The 20,296-nt window shown below is 47.3% G+C and overlaps 1 protein-coding gene and 1 non-coding gene across 51 annotated transcripts in view; one reads left to right on the forward strand and one right to left on the reverse strand.

The window, feature by feature from the left end:
• CLASP1 (cytoplasmic linker associated protein 1) overlaps positions 1-20,296 on the reverse strand; it is a 133,366-nt gene that overhangs the window by 101,774 nt on the left and 11,296 nt on the right. For all 50 annotated transcript variants that reach the window (XM_085553281.1, XM_085553289.1, XM_085553277.1 and 47 more), the window contains exons 3-8: positions 5,656-5,734; positions 5,403-5,506; positions 4,874-4,965; positions 4,710-4,785; positions 2,712-2,809; positions 1,884-1,951 (exon numbers count right to left, since the gene is read on the reverse strand). In XM_085553281.1, coding sequence (XP_085409407.1) covers positions 1,884-1,951; positions 2,712-2,809; positions 4,710-4,785; positions 4,874-4,965; positions 5,403-5,506; positions 5,656-5,734 — 517 coding nt within the window. The remainder of the gene's footprint in view (positions 1-1,883; positions 1,952-2,711; positions 2,810-4,709; positions 4,786-4,873; positions 4,966-5,402; positions 5,507-5,655; positions 5,735-20,296) is intronic.
• LOC116653712 (U4atac minor spliceosomal RNA) lies at positions 6,169-6,285 on the forward strand. The gene has a single exon (XR_004308098.1). It is a non-coding gene; the product is annotated as a U4atac minor spliceosomal RNA (small nuclear RNA).

Below are 20,296 nucleotides of genomic sequence, written 5' to 3' on the forward strand. Positions count from 1 at the left end.
TCCATCCTGCTCTGCCCTACCCAACAAGTACAGATTCCATGTACTCACCTGTGAGACCACACAGTTAGACTGACACTTTGTTAGTAATCTGGTTACAGAATCTAGTAATCAGATACAACCTCAGCTAGTTCTACCATTTCAGAGGCACGCCTCAACCCTGACCAACATAAAGCCCTTACCCTAAGGTGGAATCTGAGACTAAATGTGTTCACTGTCAGGCAGGTCTGTTCCACTGACTGTTCTCCACCAGCAGCACCAGCCCCTGTCCCACCTAAAATGTGGGAGCCATCCAAGGCAGAAAATCTAGAGCAAGCAGATGCACCTTCTGCAATGCCATATTGTGCTGACAGATGCTTACAGAACTGAAATCTGCACTAACATTTGTTCATCTGCTTTCCCAAACCTCTGGGAGGCTTATGCAGCCTGTATAGAGCTAGAAATTGCACCATCTAGCTACAGAGTGGCACTATCATGAGCTATTCAGACACAACACCAGTTTACTGTATTGCCTATTATGAATCACACCACAACGTGTGCTGGGATGGTCTGGGGACCAGAACCATCTCTAAAGCCAATAGTTAGCAACCAGTAGCTCTGATACCATTCAGGATTGTGCATATCTGCACTATAACTGCATAATAGCTAATAACTGCACAGCTAAAACTTGCACTGCAAGTCTCAATTAACCTCAGTCCCCCACTCTTCACTAAAGTTCAGTTTTTCCACACATCTCACCTATCTCGTATTAACACTTATCAGTTGTGACATAAGATTTTCAACAGAGAACACTTTCATTTGGGTTAAAAAAACCCCATGTAAACTTTAACTTAGCTAATGCCACAGTCAGCTCCCAAATCTCTTCCCTCCTCCTGGAGAATAAACCCAACAAAAACCCCACCCTCAGTCATCAGCCCAGCACATTATTTGTTTAAAATGATACCACAGCAACACACCTCACCACAAGGCTCAGTGCCTACCTCCTCGAGCTCCAAAGAACAGCAATCTACACAGTACAACACATGAAATTAAAGTCTGCTGTACTTTAAAAATGAGCATGGCAAGAAGAAGGGCATCTTAGGAATGAAAACACATATTTTCCCCTGTTGTAAAAGAGCAGAGACCTCTGCTCTCTTGGCTTCCAAGACAGCTGTGGAAAAGAATGAAGACACAATCTCTCCTGCTCTCAGCTTTGCAGAGGGCACAAATCTGAGAGGCCCCTGTAGCACTGAACTCCTGTTTTTCACCTCTGCTTTACCCAGCTATTGGCAGAACGATCAATTTCCTCCTCTGAACCAGAAATTCACTCAAAAACATTTCTAAAAGTAAGCGGTACATGAAAAGCAGCAACAGGCTCTTGCTTAAAAGCAAGCAAAATCCAAGTCTCAGATGAGAAAAACAGAATAAAGCTCTGTTGAGAGCTCTGACCTTTTACCAGTCACTCACATCCAAAAGAAATGAACTCAGAAACTGCAAAATACAATTCCCAAGCAACGTGAACATCAAGCACTGTGGGAATACAAGAAAAGCTGTTCAGAGCTGCAGCTATGGAGCAAGATAAACAGCATGAGAACCAAGGACACCTCTGGAAGGACAAGCGTCTCACAGCTCTGATTGGATACGTGCCTGCATGGACAGTTGAAAAGTGTTTGTAAAATGCTCTGTTGACATGTAAAGGTGGTTAGGAAAGTTGTAAGGGTGGATGGGAAAGTTAGAAACAAAAACTTGTGAAGGTATAAGGGATGTGAGAACTTGTAATGTCTGCAGATGTGAATGGACGTTCCTGAGTTATCATTCGTACTCTTAGCAGTTTTGCATCCATCTGAATGTCTCACCAATAGAAAACTAGTGAAGATGCCAAAAAGAACACAGGGATTTCTACTCACCACTCGAGCTCTGGATCATGGTTCCAGATTTTTGGACCTCGTCAAATTTTGTGAAAATTACATTCAATCTGGAAGTCAAAGAAATAAATCCGCAATCAATAGCTGAATTTAATCTTTAGGAGCCTTCTAATTCAAGATGTTACAGGACAAATTTCATGCCAACTCGGGGCATTGGGAACACTATCAGAAACATCAAGGGAGAGGGGAGTTACTGTAAAATTCAGAAAAATCAAATCACAACATGCAATGGCTGATAAAAAACAGAAGAGGAATACCACAAAAATGAAAGAAATATGACTGGAAATACAACACTACCGGAGATGTGGCAGATCTCATTGTAAATACATCTCCAGTTCATGATTACTTTGCCTATTTTTAACAATTTGCAGAATAGAAAAATAAAATGCAAACTTTGCACAACACTCTTGTTTGGCCCTGACATTTCTTTCCTAAGCATGTCACAGGCCCAGTGGAGCATAAGATCTTTACAGCATCTCATTATTCCTTCCTAGAGAGCACACTCCTCGAGGCCATGCTGCAGCAGATGTTTCCACTGGAAAACAAGAGACAGCAGCATTCCTTCCATCTGTGTGCCTCTGAAACAGCCTCCCCCCATGCTCCCCCTGTGCACTGACACACTGACATCTATGCCATCCTCGGGTCTAATTACACTCTGTCCTGCATTCTAGATAGTAAGTGCATGTAGGATGGAAGAACTCTGACCCCAGGAAGAGGTTCAATTATGAAGCATGTGAAGCCTCGTAAAGGAAAGAAGAAAATAAAAAGAACCCCCAAACAGTTAAAATACAAAAGCCATTTTCAACGTACCGAGATTGGGGTAACCCTTTTTTACTGAGATCAGCCCTTACACGTTCACCAACATGCCTGTAAATTTCCACAAGGCTGTTTATTGCTGCATCTCGAACCTGAAAGAGAAATGTGAGAGAAGTCAATCATCTACACTCTAAATAAATAAATCCCTGCCCTACCTTGGAGAAAGAAATTTGAGTATTTCTCAGCAACAACAGCTGCCACTATATGCAGAATATAATCGGTCACTGTGGGCTGCAAGGCCACACACCACCCACGGCAGCCAGGGGCTGTGACCACCCAACAAGCAGCTCTTCTGCTGCTCTGTCCATAGCAGCAACAGCCACAAACACATCCAGCCACAGAAAACCTGGAAGGATCACAGGGCTGCATGAAGCTGATCAGAGCTGTGCTTGCAGGACTGGGCAAAACTCATAAGAAAGCTTTACTGCTCAGTTTTATTTTTCAGAAAATAGTTATTTAAATAGTAATTACAGCAGATGCTCACTGAGTTCCATAAGCTGTTAAGAACGGTATTAACTAAAACCAATAAAACCTGAACACCATTCCTTGTGAAAAGGGCAATAACAAAACAGCTTCTGATATCCACAACAAAAGGGAGAAAATACCACACTTGATGGAGATCTTTGTTTCTCCATCATATTTCACCAAGAGAGGGCAGCATTGACCGAGCAAATGGCCCTGATGTCCCAGAGCTCAGAACATAACGCTGCCGTCAGACTGGTGTGTGACCAGCTCAGGCATGAACTTTGTGCAATGAGGTGCAGCAGGTCCCTAAGAGGCTGATCTCTTGACTCATCTCATTTCCCACTGGGAGCTGAGATTGGGCTGTGCCAGGCACATGAAAGGCAGCAGGGAGGGAACATATTTCAGTCCCCTCACCAGCTTTCTGGTTTCTGCAACGAGCTCACTGATGCAAGGGGCACAACGCCTCTGTGCAGCAGCAACTCAGCATCCTGAACCCAGCATCCCCTCGGAGTAAGTTTGCTCAGTCACATCTCGGGAACAGGGAGGACCCTGAACCTTACACTTCCTTAGAAACCTTTGAGAAGGAACCAGTTTATCCTCCCTGCACTGGTGAAAGCAGCAGGAGAAGCTGCTTCCTACTTGGCCCTCTTCTTTAGCAAGGGGAGGCTCCAGAGCCAGTACAAACCCATTCCCCAGTTGTCCACCTCACACTTGCCCTCCAGCTACATTCCCACTCTAAACCTGGATCATGAGCACTACCCATGCTGGATGGAGATCTGCAATATTCAGAACCTGTAGGTGCTTGCACTACATAACATCCATCTCAACTCTGCTTCCTCACCACCACCCCCCCCTTCTCCTCTCACCAGCTTTGCTCACATCCAATTTCAGACTAGGTTACAAGCTCTCCTTGGCAAGAGAGCTCTCTCCCATGCAATAGAACTGGGGCAACCCCAACTTAATATGTTAAAATTGTAACAAAGATGGCAGACAAGAGAAGGACAACCGCATCTTCCAAATCAGGATAGAAAGCACATAGTAGAAGCAACAGATACTTATTGCAGTATGTACTGCTGATGTCAGTTTCTTATACAACTTTATCTTCCCTCTGCCCCTTGTTCAGAACCTCCCCATACAAGCTCTGGCAGTGCACATGGCCAGGCTGTCAGTCTGGTCCTGTTTGCCCTCCCTGCCCAGACTGGTTCTTATCTGAAGGTACACAGATGCTTCACTGAGCCCTGCAGCTTCCCCTGCACTCAGTAAGGTACAGGAGTAGCTCTCTTCCCACAGAGGTTTCTGCTATGTTCCATATAACCTGCAGATTTTTGTTGTTCTGTTGAACTTCTGATGCTACTGCAGGCATACTTCAACTCTGAGCCACTCAAAAGCAACCAAGAGCTTTTCATAAGCATCATTCACCAACAGCAGCGCATTTGTCAGCTAATTTATCAGCCAGAACACAGAGCCCCACCTACTGACAATGGCACTCAACACTACTTTCAGAAGCAACTCACAGCAAAATCTTACCTGGCTGTTTGGATCTCCAAGTAAGTTACATATATGTGGCACTATCTTACTCAGCGTTAAACTCTGAGCTCCAGATCTGAGAATAAAGAACAAAAAGGGCATTGGTGCGAACAACAAATCAAGTCCGCAAGCGTAACTTAGATTTGGAGGAGGTTCTGACTTACACATTGAGTGTTGCAATAAGGCAGAGACAGATCCCTTCTCTTGTCCGGAAATTCTTGTGTTTGAATCCTCCTAACATCCTATCCCACACGTACTGTGGGACATAGAAAAAAAAAAGTGAGACAGAAAACAGAAGCAGTAAAAAAAACCCTTTAAGTATGACTAGTTCTTTGCTGAATTCATAGTAACTTGCCATGAACTAAAATAACATGCGCTGTACAAAGCAAGAGCCTTCCAGCACCCAGAACAACTACACTGACTGCCCCTTGATGGATCCAAGCAACATTCACACACTCCCATGCAGGCTCTGACCACCCACCCATCCAATAGCATTCTCACATAACATGAATCATCCATAACAGAGGCATATGGAGATTAGGGCTTTAGAGACGGACACAGGAGAACACCCTTGGATAGAAGAGAGTGAGGAAAAGTTAACACCCAGACAGAGCACCAGGACATCAATAACAACTCAAGCAGCTCCGCTTCACACAGCTCCTCTCACACACCACACAGGGCTGTGCAGCTCACCTGAGGATTAGCAGCCTGTTCCATGATTTTCAGCAGCAAGGTCTGATCCTGCTCCCGCACAGAGTCCTTGGAGTCCCCCAGCCTATCCAGCAAGCTGGGCAGCACTGCAGAAAGAGAACAGCAACATCCAGATCTCTCAGAAGGAAACCACCACAGCCGCACAGCCCCTCTGCTGCTCACGGGGGGGTGAGACATCACTAAGTGTGCCACGGGTGGGACACAGGGGAAAGGCAGCATGACACACAGCCCTTACCTGTGCCAATCTGGGCCTTGAAGCGGTCCTGCAGGCGGGACACCAGCGCGGAGATGATGTCAATCCCCAGCAGCACCACCTGGAAGCAGAGGACAGGTGTCAGCATGAGGCTGAGGGCCAGGCAGGATGCAGATCCCACGGGCTCTGCTTCACAGGGTCACTGAGCTGCGGTATAAACCCCCCCCCGCTGTACACGTGTAGCGTGTGTGCAGCACACGTACAGACCGCAAGCAGGGAGAGCTCGCTGATGCCGGCAGGGGGCGCTCTCCGCCCCGCCCCCTATGCAAATCAGCCGTTGGCGCGGAGCACGCTGGGAATCGCCGCTCCGTCCGACAGAACGCCTTCAAACGGGGCCAATAAGGGCCAATAACACGGCCCGGTGTGTTCGCAGCCCGCGGAGCGCGCTCCCGAGCCGGTGGGCACAGCGAGCAGCGCCGGGTGCGCGCGTCCCCTCACCCTGAGCTGAGGCGCGGTCGGCTCGTGCTTAGCGCGGGCGCGCGGCAGCCACCACCAACCGTCCTTATCTTGGGGTTGCGCGGCCGCTCGATGAACGCGTGGTGAGAGCGGCACTGCTGACAGCTCGGCAACACAACCAGCGCCCGCTGCCTGCGGGGCGCAATTTTTGGAACCAAGCACCGGAGCCACAGCCCGGTGTGTAACCATACAACGCGACTGCACCGCCACGTGCAACTGCATCATACACCGTGCACATGCACGGCGACAGCCGCGTTCTGTACTGCAAGACAAATGAGCTCAGCTCTCTTCAGCTCCCACTGACCTGAGTCTGTCCTTTGCCTTTTTGGCTGTCATGCGAGATGTGGAGCAACAGCTGAAGCGCTGCTCCACTGAGCTCCCACACCACAACACAACATCTGTTTTCCTCCCTCAGACTGCAAACAGCCTTTGCGTTGCTTCCAACAGACACTCAATTCTATGACAGAATAGCAAAGCGTAGTGCATCTACATTAGGGCACAGCCCTGGGCCACTGTGGTGCACAGCATGCGGTCAGGATCCCACAGGCAGGGGCAAGGCTCCTCACCAGGGCACCAGAGCAGCAGATGTCTGCAGAACAGCTCTGGAGCACCACAACTCAATTATGGACTTGCAGCTTTTCTAACAAGCTATCTGGAAAATCCACTTGCGTACAGGTAATATCCCACACCATCCAATACAGCTGATATTCCAGGACTGAAGTAGGTGATGGTCATCACCACAGGGCAGCTATTTGGTACCTGGAAGGAGTTAGCTTGCCTTCCTGCAGCCCTGCTGGATGCCCACCACTACAGCACTGTCCCCCACACCAGCAGCCTGGCAATAGCTGGGTCAGGGTCCAGCAGCCTTAACATCCACTGCCAGTGATTTAAAACATGCATTAAGACTAGAAACAGTTCTATGTATTTAGCGAGAAGCAGCCCTGTCCATTTATGAATGGATTTAATGAGCTCCTCTGTCACCAACACCAAGGCTTTGCTGGCAGATTGTGAAACAGATTTGTTTTAATCCCTCTGTAGGCACAGAAGCACATAACAGACAACTCTTTGTAGTTCCCCAAGGCTCCAGCTCTGGGATCCAATCCATGACAATCTTGGATTTCTAGTTTTCTGTAGGCACCAGCTACTAAAGACATGGAGCAGGCAGCGTGTCTTTGAGTGCATGTAGTGTGTGTGTGTGTGTGTGTGTGTAATGAAAAGGCACAGCGCTTTTGGTTTATTTACCTGGGAGGTTTTGTTTAACTTGACAACATCTGATAAAAGTAAAAAGTTCAAAGCCGCACACAGCGATAGGCTCCAATTACTGCTCCTCTCTATCAGTCTGTGTCACAGCAGCCTGGCTCAGGAAGGAGGCTGCAGCCTGCCAGCTCCTTGCAGTATGCGGCACTGAGAAGAGGAGGTTGAGTTTCACAGATAGCAGCTCTGTCAGGCTCGGAAACAGCACTTAGAGAAACAGGAGTTCAGATAAGGCAATGCCCAAAGATAGTGCCAACACACGTAAAATGCTTTCCTGATAACACTGCTGATTTAGAGATCCAACAGCAGCTTTTTCTTCTGTAGAGGCACTGTAAGAAAAGCTGTGCTCCTCAGCTGCTAAGTCTAACACAAAAAGAATGACATCAACTGATTAAGGAGGGAACCCAACCACGGTCGTGTCTCTGTGCCCTTCATCTATTTCCTCCTATAACACAGAGTTAAGAGCAACCTGGCAGGATGGGGGAAATATAAACTGATGTTTTTCAAGAGCTTTCATATCCTCATCTGGAACTGCAGAGCATTATTACTACCATAAACTTGTCATGGTGAGATCTAGCAGTCCCATCTGTATGTTGGAAGGAGTGTTGTTTGGCTATTCCATATACATCTGCCTGCAGTGCTGGGGCTGTGCCAGCATGCGGGCCAGTTATAAAGTTCAGCCTAAAATCTATACGTGCAGGGGGGAAAAAAACCATGCGGAGCTACTCTGTGCACTCACATCACCATTTAAAGAGATTTCTCCTCTCTCCTTCAAAGGACTTAAAATGTTTTGAGAGCATATATATACATTCTGTTCCTTCTCTTCAAATTCAGACATCAAAGAAGATGCCTCAAACACGAAGCACCATGGAAACAAAGCACAGATTCTTCATTAACTCTTTCTATAAAGAAAATAGCTGCAAGAGACACAGGCCCTGCACTCTTCTGGCACATTTTGACTTTCTGTCAAGCAAATCATAGAATCATCATAGAATAACCAAGGTTGGAAGAGACCTAAAAGACCATCCAGTCCAACCATTCACCTCTTACCAATAGCTCCCACTAAACCACGTCCCTCAGTACAACGTCCAATCGCTCCTTGAACACTCCCAGGGTTGGTGACTCCACCAGCTCCCTGTGCAGCCCATTCCAGTGCCTCACCACCCTTTTTGAGAAGTAATATTTCCTATTGGTAAGGAGTTACCTGTTCCAAGGAACCTGCTTTAGCAAGGGGTTGAACTAGATGATCTCCAGAGCTCCCTTCCAGCTCCTACTCCTCTGTGATCCCAAGCTGCTGCAGGCTGCTTCTGACCCATCACACTGGCACAAACCCAGAGCATGAGGTGGTGCAGTTGTCTGCACCCACAACTTTCTCTCCAGAAACAGGGCACAGCAATCTGCAGTCGCTGCACATTTCTTACCCGCAGATGACTTCATTCAGACCTTGAAGACTACCCAAATGTTACTAGGAGGGAGAAAAACAGTTGCAGAAACACATTTTTGGATCCTAAGCTGAGTCCACTGGGCAGCCTGGATGCTCTTTCAAGAGTCGCCCAATTATGTGCTGACCTGACGTAGGCCTTGCTGGTTTCTTGGATGAAGTGACTCATCAAATAACCCAAGAGAGTGAAAACTTTTTACTTTGTAAGACAGACTAATTCAGTTGTATAGTTTTACCACAAAATTCCCCTGGTTCACTAAATAATTTGGAGTACAAGTCAGGATATGGCAGCACCAGCACCTCTGGTGTCATTTGTACTCAGCAAGAAACAACACCACGGCAAAGCAGTCTCACTCCCCGCTCCTCAGAGCTTAAGCTGAAATCCCTTCTTAAAAGGGCTTGAGAAGGCTGTAATACCCATCAACACCAGCACTAATTGTATTGTTCCTTTTGCCTGCGTGAGGCAGCATGCAGGCAAAATAACATGCAGGCCAATAACACTCTTCCAGTTGACAAAGCCTCTGTGAGGACACGGAGTGATGCTATTCTGCTTCCTGGACAGGAACCAGGAGGCTGCCAGTAGACTTGCACACAGCACAGCCAGGGCTCGGCTCCAATCCTCCAGTCCCTCCACAGGAGGCGCAGCTGGCAGGGGGCAAGCAACAACATCAGGGAAGATCTTAATGGCCCTCCTGGGCCAGGAACCCATGTGCCTGCCCACAGAGCAACTGCAAGGAACAGCCTGGTACAACATAACCCACGGCTGGGGATTCTGAACTTTGAGCCTCTGCTGCCTGTGCTCCTGGAGCTGCTGCACTGAGCGCTGTGCAAAGAGCCAGCCCGGCACATCGTGCCCCACTGGTCACACTGCAGCTCTCCTTTTCCACAAAGTTCAAACAGGAGAGCCCGAGCCAAAGGAAGCAGACCTAAAAGCCACCAATTGCTCCTTTCAAGCACTCGCTATGTTCTTCTGGCCTCTATCAATATAGCTTTCCAGGCTGTGCAGGCAAGAACTTCATTCAGACTGCCTTGGGCCCTTCTGTCTCTGAGGGTTATGTTCTCAGTGCACATGTATCGACTGCCTCATCTTTCACAAAAATCCCTTTAATTCATCTCATCGCATTCAGCTGTAGCACAAGTTCCTACACCCGGGGTGACAAATCAACACTGTGACCCATTTGTCTGCCACAGCACGAAAGCTTCACCACGTTGTCTCCTTAGTACGACTGGAGCTGTGCGCACCCCATCTGCCAGCCTGCTCTTTTCCCTGCCACATGCTGTGCCTTTCCAGAGATTAAAAGTATCTCTGCCCACGGGGATGCTGTTAGAGCTCCATCCCACATCTCCCCCCACCTCCTCTTTGTTAATGACACCGCTATAGAGCTAGAGCAGAAACCTGGAGAGCACGGAAACCAGAGCAGCAAGCATAAAACAAAGACTTCTCCAGAGGATCTTTTCTTAAATAACGATGTTACACCTTCCAGGGCATGCAAACCACTAGAGGAAGGCATCAGCAAGGACCCTGCCTTTGTGCAGCTCTACCTGCCTTTGAACCCTTTGGTTATTCAGCATCTACCTGGGATGAGAAGTGCCTCGATCTCAGAACCTCACCAAACCCAGCAGTTAGAGATGTCTCAGCACAGCCAAGCACTGCCCATGCACTCCACACCAAAGTACAAACTTCCAGTTTCAGCTGCCAAGCAGGCAAACAGCTGCAGTGGGAACACTGAAGAGATTTTGCTCGCATGGACTCCAAGAAGGGTGGTAATCAACTTTTCCTTCTAAAAGAAGGATAAAGATAAATCCTCTTAGATTACTTGGGAAAGAAATTAGCATAAAGAGCAGGAGGACACTGAAACCAAGTAATTCAGGAGGCTTGGAAACCATCACATCATTTATCTTAAGCATAGGCCGGGCAACTGTCTGACTGAAGATATTAAGGCTGAGGTGAGCCTAAGACTCCCTCTCCCCATGTCTGAAACTCACACTACATCCCTCCTTCCTTTCCCTGCAGGACTCCTTCACCAACTCCACAGCAGCAACTCCAACTTAAACAGAAAGAGCAGACTTTTCTTCATCACAAAACCATAGTGGGCCTGGCTCTGAGAAGTACGTGTGCTGTGAGATTTCTTGGCAGGGCAGCCAAGGGAAGCTCTTCTGAGAAACGCTTCTTTCTTTCTGCAAGACACAAGGAGGCATTTGGATTCCATCACAGAGCTGCTCTGAGATCCAATAAAACTCATATTTGTGACATCCATTATTTAACAGCAAACAATAGGTCAGAATACACTTCTGGCTATTCAGAAGAGCTCTCTAAACACCCATGCATCTAACTTCACAGACCACACATGTGGATATTGTATGAACAAAATCTACATTAGCACATTCAGCATGCTCTGGACTGATTCCCTTTGCAATACAACCCAGTTGTGCTGCTTTGCCACAGCGAGACCTGCTTCTGAAGCCAGACTAACATAGGCCAACCCATTCCCAGTTAATTGAACCCTTTTCTACAACACTACCAGTGAGCTAAAAACATTCAGGAAGTCTCCAGGCCACCCAAATCAATATAAAACTCACTTTAGGCTTGCAGTGTTCATTAGGGACATTTCAATTCTCCTGTACTAAATGGTGTCAAATCAAACGAAGAATGTATTTTAAAAGGGTCTCAGGAATTTATTGTTCTACGAATAGGCACCAAGCCCTCCATTCCTTGATCCTGCAAATAGGCTGGGCTGGCTCTTCTGTCTACACAGCACTGCTCAGTTGCAGTGCAGACCCTCCAGTCATTCCCTAAGAGCCCTGGGGTGTCAGAGGCACCACCAGGAACCACTGCTACAGCCACCAGCTCAGCAGCAGTCAGGCCCTTCCTGCAGCTCCTGAACAAATTCACTTGGGTGGTTTTAGGAACAAGGCCAACAGAGCAGCCCGGGTGCCTGAATCCTGCCAACACGCTTCTCCCTTCTTTAAGCACGCTCCTCTAGACCTTGGGGAACAAAGCATCATAAACTTGGAATGAGAAGCAGCTGCAAGTGGTGTTAGCTCCAACACCTGTGCACCTACATCAGCAAGAGAAAACGGCTTTTTTCCTGGAAGGGTATTGCCTTCCCAGCAACAAAACCTGAGTTTTGTAGCTTCAGAAAAAGACTGGGGAAGAGAAATCTTAGAGAATAAAGTCAAAGAAAGGCAGAAGCAGCAGCAGCATGTACCTCCTGCCCAGCTCAGGAGCACGAGCAGGGCACACACCCTCAGCAGGGCCGCAGAACAAGGACGCTGTCGGCTTGGGAAGTCACATCTTGCTGTGGGCTGACACACAGAGAGCCAAGCTGCCCGGCCTGAGCCTCACTCATTTCCCAGTGAGCAGTCGGGGCCAGAGAGAGCAGAAGTTCACCGGCCAATTTCCAGTGTTTGCTGTAGGACTGCCCTGCCTCTTCATTTGTGAACTAGGGTACACATGCAGCCTCCCCATTAGTGCCTGGTGACTGAAGACCATCCTATCAATATTTAAAGCAATCCAATTCCCCTGACAGAAGAAAGCACATTTGTGCCAAGTCGATCATTAAATCAGGTGAGAGGCTGCATGCTTAAGCGATGGGTTTGGCCATTTTGCAGGTCTGAAAATAATTCCAGATCCTTCTGGATGAAAAGCAGAACTGAAAGAAAAAAAAAAAAGAATTACATTAATCTCATCCTTCCAAAACTATTTTCTTTTCTTTTGATCTGGCATCAAAGACTTTCAGGATGTGCCTATCTTAACTATGCCAGTCAGAAATGCAGTGCATCTCCAACTACTTTCAGCATATTAAGGGAAATGAACGTGCATTAAATATTTCCACATCAGATCTTGCAAGGAGAAACAGAGGTTCCTCTTACCAGGCAAGATCGTTTAGAGGAAGGGGTTTCTGTTTGCTTGCTTAAGTACTGAACAGCTCTGGCAAAGGCCTGAGCTCTCAGGCATCAACAGCAGCAGGGCTCCAGGCAGACACAGTTCACACTACCTTAGATCACTACACGAGGCATAGTCCATCATCACAGTCTGAGACAACCCAAGTCTAGAAAACTATGCAAAGATGAACATATGAGGCTCAAATGTCCTTCCTTTAGTGCAGACTGAACACATACTGTTCTTTACTAGCAAAAGAGCACCAACAAAACTGAGAGACTGACAGAACCTCTGCGAAAGGAGCACTTAACTCCCCTTAGCTCTTCTCTGAGCGCAGACACAAACCTGCTTTCAGCAGAAAGCTGGAGCTCACAGCAATAAGGAAGAAATACGCTGTGCAAGTCAAATGAATATGCTCCTTTTCAAGTTTCTTTTTCATCTTTTGATACTAGATAAAAGAAAAATAAGACCCATCTTGCAGGTATGCAAGCGCTTCTAAAATGAACACTGAGCAACAGAGGTTCAAAACCTAGACACAAACACAAAAACAATATCCACATGCAGCCTTAACCATGTCAGCTGCAAATACACAGAACCCATCAGTGAGCACAGAGATCCTGCAGCTGAGGACACTCTTCAGTCTCACCTGGGGGCAGCTCCCACCTCTCACCCTGCCAAGCCCTCAGCCTCCGATTCCAAGGAACACAATGCACCTCCAGCCCTACAAGGATGAAGGCACACTGTGGCTGTGGGGCAATCCTCACAGCCCCTCATCAGCTCTCACATCTGCTGCAGAGCACAACTCCCCTTTGTGACCAAAGACTCCAAATGACACCCAGTTAGTGATTCTGGTTAGCCAGTCACTCTTTTCCCTGCTAGTTACACCTACACTGATTCTGTTCAAGTCAAAGGAGATCCTCAGTATTCTCCAAAATAACCAAGAACAGAACACAGAATGTCAGACCAGCACTGTTTGGAAGCAAGGGAACAGCCTTCTCACACCACTGTTCTGGGAAGGGCAAAGGAAACAGCAAGGACAAGAGAACAAAAACTCATTTAAAACAGTGTTATCTCTCATCAAGCTACATTAAAGGAAAGCCAGCAAAGCCCGTGACCTCTTTACTCCTCTATTATTTGCACCAAAATCTGATTTTTAGAGGCAGAAGGGGCTCATTAGGTCAGTTAATCTGACAGCCTACACAGTACAGTTCATGGAATCCCAACCAGTTCCCTCCTGCACCAACACCAATTATGTTCTGTGAACAGAGCGTTTCTTCTGGAACAGCACTGGGACTTAATCTGATATAGGAGCTTCCAATCAAATAAAGGAAGAAGATGAGAAGTAAGAATTCTGCACAGTGATTTATTTTCTGTTAACAATACAAACGTTGCATACACCACAGGAAAACGCAGACACGAGGATCCTCCACCCCAGCAAGATTCACACGCAGCAGCTTCCAAACTTCTGGAGCGTACATCACCTTCGTACCTCTATGATAAGGCTGTGGATTACTCCAGAGCAAATGCAAGCATATAGGCAGCGGTCTCACTTCTTTCTAACTATCCTTCATAGCTCCCTAAATGAGGCTCTGAGCTCCGTAGGTGGCAGAGCTGCAGTACTGCACGCACACCAAAGGGGCTCACACTGTCCCCATGTCAATTCCTGCCCCCAGAAGAGCTCAACACAGAACATGAACAGCCACACAAGTTCTCCCCATCTTCTGTTCCATAGAAGCACCATACAGCTGCTGGGGTCACTTGTTTTGCCTGACTTCAGAGGCAGCAAGAGCTGTCTGTCAATGAAGCAGCAGATTCGCCATTGTCCCAGCCCTACCACACCTTTCCTGATTAAAGAAGGCAGCTCTAGAGAACTTTCAGTTGCTGCTCAGCCAAGTTTGGTTGCAGAGCTGTTTTCTGGCATACACTCTATCATCACACGGCTGTTCCCACAGCCCTAAGTGCCTGCCTAATCCCCAGAGAGCAGCCCCCAGCAATGCCTCCCTTCCCTCCCCCTCAGCTTACAGGTGCCAGTCACCTACAGCTGCTGATGATAGCTTTGCAGTAAGCAGGAAGATAAACAGTCTGCAGTAATCTCTCTGCCCTCCCCAAAGTATTTGCTGGCTCACCTCTCATTCCAGTGAGCATCATTTTGAAGCCCTGCCCTCAGCTCCCTTTGCCTGTGTGCTTACCTCCACACCCTCAATTAAAAAAGGCACACGACAACCTGTCCTCCCGGAGCATATATGCCATGGGGAAGGCAGACTATCCATCCTTGTCTTTTTCCACAACTCCCCATTTCTCAGACCAGCAGCTCACCTCTTCTCCACCTCATTCACCATCCCCACATTCCCCACAGGGCGCCTTTAGAGCTGCCAACACCACTCAGCCTGCAAGACAGTCCTTTGCAGGCCATGAACTACTCCAGATCTGTCTTAAGAAATTTCTTATGTGCTGGAGACTGAAGGCTCTCGACAGAAGGAGATCTACACCACATCATTCAGACGCCTGAAGTGCAAGCCAGGCTAAGAAGGCACACATCCCCAGAAACACTTTAATTCTTTCACCGAGGACCTTCAGGAGAAGGGACACATCCAACTGATGCTCTCCTCACACAGGCACACTGAACTGTCAGCTCACAGCTATTACTGCTGCTAAAAGAACACATTTCTTAAATCCCCTTAATTTCTGCCTACCACAGTGAACAAAGCAATACCAAGAATTCTTCAAATCACAGAAATCATTGTAGAAATTGCTCTTTATAAGAATCACTTTTCTAAGTTTTCCTCAAAAAAGAACAAAAGTTAACGCAACAACTCACATGCATTTACATCAAAAAGGCAGAGGTGTGGAGAACACATACTTGTCAGTTCCAAATCATAGTGCTGGAAGAAGAACTAAGCTGCCAGGTAACTCTGCACGTAGCTGATGTGGGTGAAGGCACAAGGAGATGCCACAGCCTGGCCTGGTCCTACAGGCACCACATAACACCAGCCTCTGCCTCAGCTCTGGTGTGCTGAGCCCATCAGAGTCACATACGCTTCAGCTGGCACCCCAACAAGCCAGCTCCCCTGCTGAGCTCTGCCTATTTCCCAGCCTTAGTTCTTCCAGCCTTCCTTAGCCTTGCCCCTTTTCTCACATGGCTCCACACTCCCTCTGCTCCTGCAGCCCCACATCATCCCAGTCTCCCACATTCCAGACCTAATTTCCCATTCTCCTTTCAGTCAGCTTGTCCTCAGAGACCACATCCACTTTCACAGCCATTAAAAAGCAACAGTAACAAACTCCAGAGTTAGCACAAGAGAAACAAATTATGATTTCAGCCGCTGGCACTGCAACCTGTAAGAGCAGGTACCTCCTAAAACCTGTGTATAGTTACAGCTTTCCACACAGAATCCAAAGAGAAATTCCTTCTGCAGGCCCAGCAGCTCAGGCACGCACTGCAAGCAGCACATCAGTAGCACTCTCCATCCCTCAGGGCCCAGCACTGCTACGTTCCCTTGTATTTCTCAGCTAAATGAGCTACACAGCTACCTTCTCCAGGGCCTTCATTCACTAAGCCAGAAGTACACCGCAGCACCCACCCAAGGGCTGTTCTGTCCACAGCACTCTAATTAAACTGACATAGGAATGTGTCCAGATGTGCTGCGTACCACAGAGCAGGGATACAAGCAGTAAGGAGCAATGGGGCCAACCGCATCAACTGTGAGCAAACAGGATTCTCTCCAAAACTTCAGTGTGCTTTACTCCTATGTGAAAGCTGCAGAGTCACCTGTATTTAGAACAGAAATACAGGAACTGCATTCTTGAAAGTCAGATAAACAACAGGAAAAGCCTCTTACGTTTAGCTATAAATAACACCGAACAAGGGACATCTCAATTTAAGCACTGAATAAGCAAAGAGCTCCTAACTGTTAAAAGCAGGTATTTGTTACGTGTCACTGCACAGACCATACTCACTCCGTTTGCAGTAAGGCTTCCAATCAGAGCCAGCATGACTGTCACCGGCTATTAGTCAAAGAGGGAGCCAAGAGAATACAAGGTAAGAATCACTACCTTCCAGTGGAATACAATTTTGACAAAGAACTACTATAATTAGTAGTAAGAGCTGTTTCTAACATACAATTTACAGTAACAACAGAGGTGCAACTGCAGAACGCACTGAGTGGAAGCAACTGGAGTTTCTCTGTTTGCTGTTATCCAATTCTCAGCCACTCAGCCAGGCACAAACTCGCCGCAAGCAAAGTGGTACCACCAAGGTTAACCCTGCACTGCTCCCACTTCTCAGAGGAGATGCTGCCAGCCCACAGCCTGTATGCCATGCCCGCCCTGCACTACAACAAGGGCACTGCAGGACAGGGCTCTACCACCTCATTTCACATTGTCTCACCAAGCTCTCTCAAATAAGCTACTTTTGGAGATGAAAAAGCGCTACTTAGTAAGAAAATTATCTCACACTTAAAATTCAGGGCCCAATCCTACAGGCTCCTTCCTCCAGCTGAACTGCCAGCCACGCTATAATCAAGAACCGATCTTGCTTTCCACGCTCTGATAACTGGGACTGTGCTCTGGGTTGTGAATACTCAAATGTTGCTTTGTTTTAAAGTTTCATATTTGGCAACAAATGCAGTAGCGAACAAGGAACAACAGAGCGGTCTCGTTACAAATGAGATCTGATCTCGGAAGTAATGAACCATTTGTAGGTGGCAGCATTCACTTGGAGAAAACCAGACTTGTCTGCACTGTGATCCACACCTCCCCTCCTGTGCTTCAGGGTCTGGTCACAGAGCACACGGGATTCAAACAGAGGCAAATTATCCTGCAGCCCCACCAGCCTGTCCCGATGCCCTGCAGGAAATCTCACCTTTCAGTCTCAAAGGAAGCTGCTGCCAAAGGGAAGCTGAGCCAGAATCGCTTACCTGAAAGGGAAAGCATCCTGCTATACACACAGTGTAGTCCAGTGGGCTGCTCCTCTAAGAACCAACGTAGCTGCACTTACAGCCATGGACACTGAATTTTTCCTTTATTTAAGTGCCAGGATGAAATAAACGTATCCATTTGCATTACTATACATCAATGCTATTTCAGGCAGACTATTAAGGAAGAGACATTATTGTAATTGTACCAAGCACAGGTCATTCGTATGCTCTACACTACCCGCACGACTTGAGAATTCTTTAATTTATTCTATAAAATACTTATAAACTATCCAAATCATTGCACAATCACTCCTAAAATCAAATAGACGTCTTACTCTCATCCACTCCTCTTAAAGAGTTTTCCAGTTCCTCATTTCACATCCAGCCTAAATTTACACTGGCCTGTCCCTACCCATCTGTTCTTGTGCTAACCTTGCCCTTTAGCTCCAACAGTTTCCCCCCACCCCACGTCCACCCCTCTGATGTATATTTATAGACAGCCATCAAACTCCCTCCCTCTCAGCCTTCACTCCACAAGCTAAGCAAGCCGAGCCCTCAGCTTCCTCAGGCCAGCCACGCTCTCCAGCCCCCTGAGCACTGCACTGGCCCTTCCCTGCACCTGTTCCAGCCCAAATTCCTTCCCCGAGCACACAGCCAGCACCGCACAACACATTCCACAACAGGGCCCAGTAAGGCCCTGCACAATGGCATTAGTGCGCCCTTATCACCAAGGGACTAAATCCCCAATAATCTGCCTTTTCCACACAGGCATCAGCTGTGACCCTCAGGCTGCAGCCAGTTAATGTACCCCCTGGCTTCCCATGGGACAGCAAATCATGCGAGACCTCCGGAAAAAAATACACAACAGTGACAAGCAGCACATTGCTGCAGCTGACACACTACACCAGCATTAAAGGAATAGCTTTGTCCTCTCTATTTAGTAACTGTGATGGTGGCGAGACCCCGGGGCTGGCTCTGTCTGTCTGCCCTCACAACCCAACACTGCAGAGCTAAGGGCAGGTCATCACAGCCTCTGCACAGCGGCTGCTGCATTGCCCATCCCAGCAGTAAAACCCAAAGTGAAAAGGGACTGGAGCAGAAACCAGGAGAGGGGGCTCAGAGCCACAAGGCAGATGGATATACAAGTGAGCACAGTCATCAGTGACCACCCAGCGTGAGCCCCAGAGAGAAGAGACACAAAGTGACACAGACCTTTGGCCTGACCCTACCCAAATTCATGCCATTACAAGAACAAACTCGAGTCCTATTTATTTCAACACCAGGGCTCTCCATGCTCCCTAAGGATTTCTGTGGGTTCTCACTAGTTATATTTCATTTCAGAACATCTTGGTGAGTAACTGAAAGATCCTCTTGTCTGCTCCACACGGGATCACAGGCTTATTTGTTGTTGCTATACACAACCAGAAGCACAAACACACTTCATAAACCAGTCAGAACAACATCACTACCCCACTGTCCAGTTCCCCCCACTCCAGCTGGCTGAACAACCCAGAGCCACTGCTACCTGGGAAGAGGGGAAGATAAATCCATAGGGAAGTTCTCAGTGCTGATTTGCTACACAGCTGCCACACAGAGCAGTCAGAAAGGCAGGCACTGCACACACAGAGGAACAGTCCTTTAGCTGGCCTGGGAGCTGCAGGGAAATAACTTCAATGCCTACAGGAAACTGGATATCCTGGAGCCAAGCTTCTGCTCTTTCCTAGGTTTCAGGCAGGAAAACCCACCTATCAGGAGCTTGCCAACACCACAGTCTAAAAAATCAGGGCCATATTCTGCAAATACAGTTGAAGCCCAATGATTTCTTAGCCCTTCTGAGACAGCTTTTCTCCCCACACAAGAGTTGGAGTCAGAGTTCATTCTGCAATATGACCATACACATTCAGGTACTGATCTCAAAACCACTCTCAGTGACCCATTTTCTCATGCCTGTTTGACAATAGAATAATTCTAGTTCATATTTCTTTTCATTAGGTGTTACCTCTCCATAGTAAAGAGGCTTTCTGGAGAGAAACCATTAAATGAATGCAACTATCACTGATCTTCACATATCCCTCAGCATCCCCAGCTAACAGCTGTTTGGGAGCCCTTTAACTCTTCTTCCCCAGATGCCAAAGACTCCTTTCTCTATGGATTAAGTATTCAAGAGAGCACACCTACCAAATTACCATCTTAGTCCATATCCATGCTTGATAACTGCTTCTTCAATCAGGACTTTTTCCACTGAATTTCATCCAAAATAAACACGGTACAGAGAACAAACTTATGCCTACAGAGAACAACCATTCATCAGCTTAAGTAACTCTAATGGATGCCACTTTAAACTAAGCCTGCACCATCTGTTCTACCCCTCAATTAGAGAAGCCAAAAACATTATTCAGTGCAGAGTTTAAAGAAAGCCAGCTAATTTATGTAAGTTTTCCTTCTCCTCAGCTTAGTGAAGCATGCTCTTGTAACGTCTGATACGCACACACAGATGAGAAAGGAAGGCTGCCTTCTCTAACACCATTACGAGTTCTGTCAGGGGAAATAAAATTCCCCTGCAATACTTCACGTGTTTCATTTTTAGGAGCGTGGTATCTCTGTAAGTAACAAAACCCATCAGGATGCAGAAGAATCAAATCAGGAGTCCCACACACAGCAACAGCAGGGCAC

The sequence above is a fragment of the Coturnix japonica genome, chromosome 7 (genome assembly GCF_054131305.1).
Source record: "Coturnix japonica strain WE chromosome 7, WE-NBRP24, whole genome shotgun sequence".
NCBI classification, from domain to species: Eukaryota; Metazoa; Chordata; class Aves; order Galliformes; family Phasianidae; genus Coturnix; species Coturnix japonica.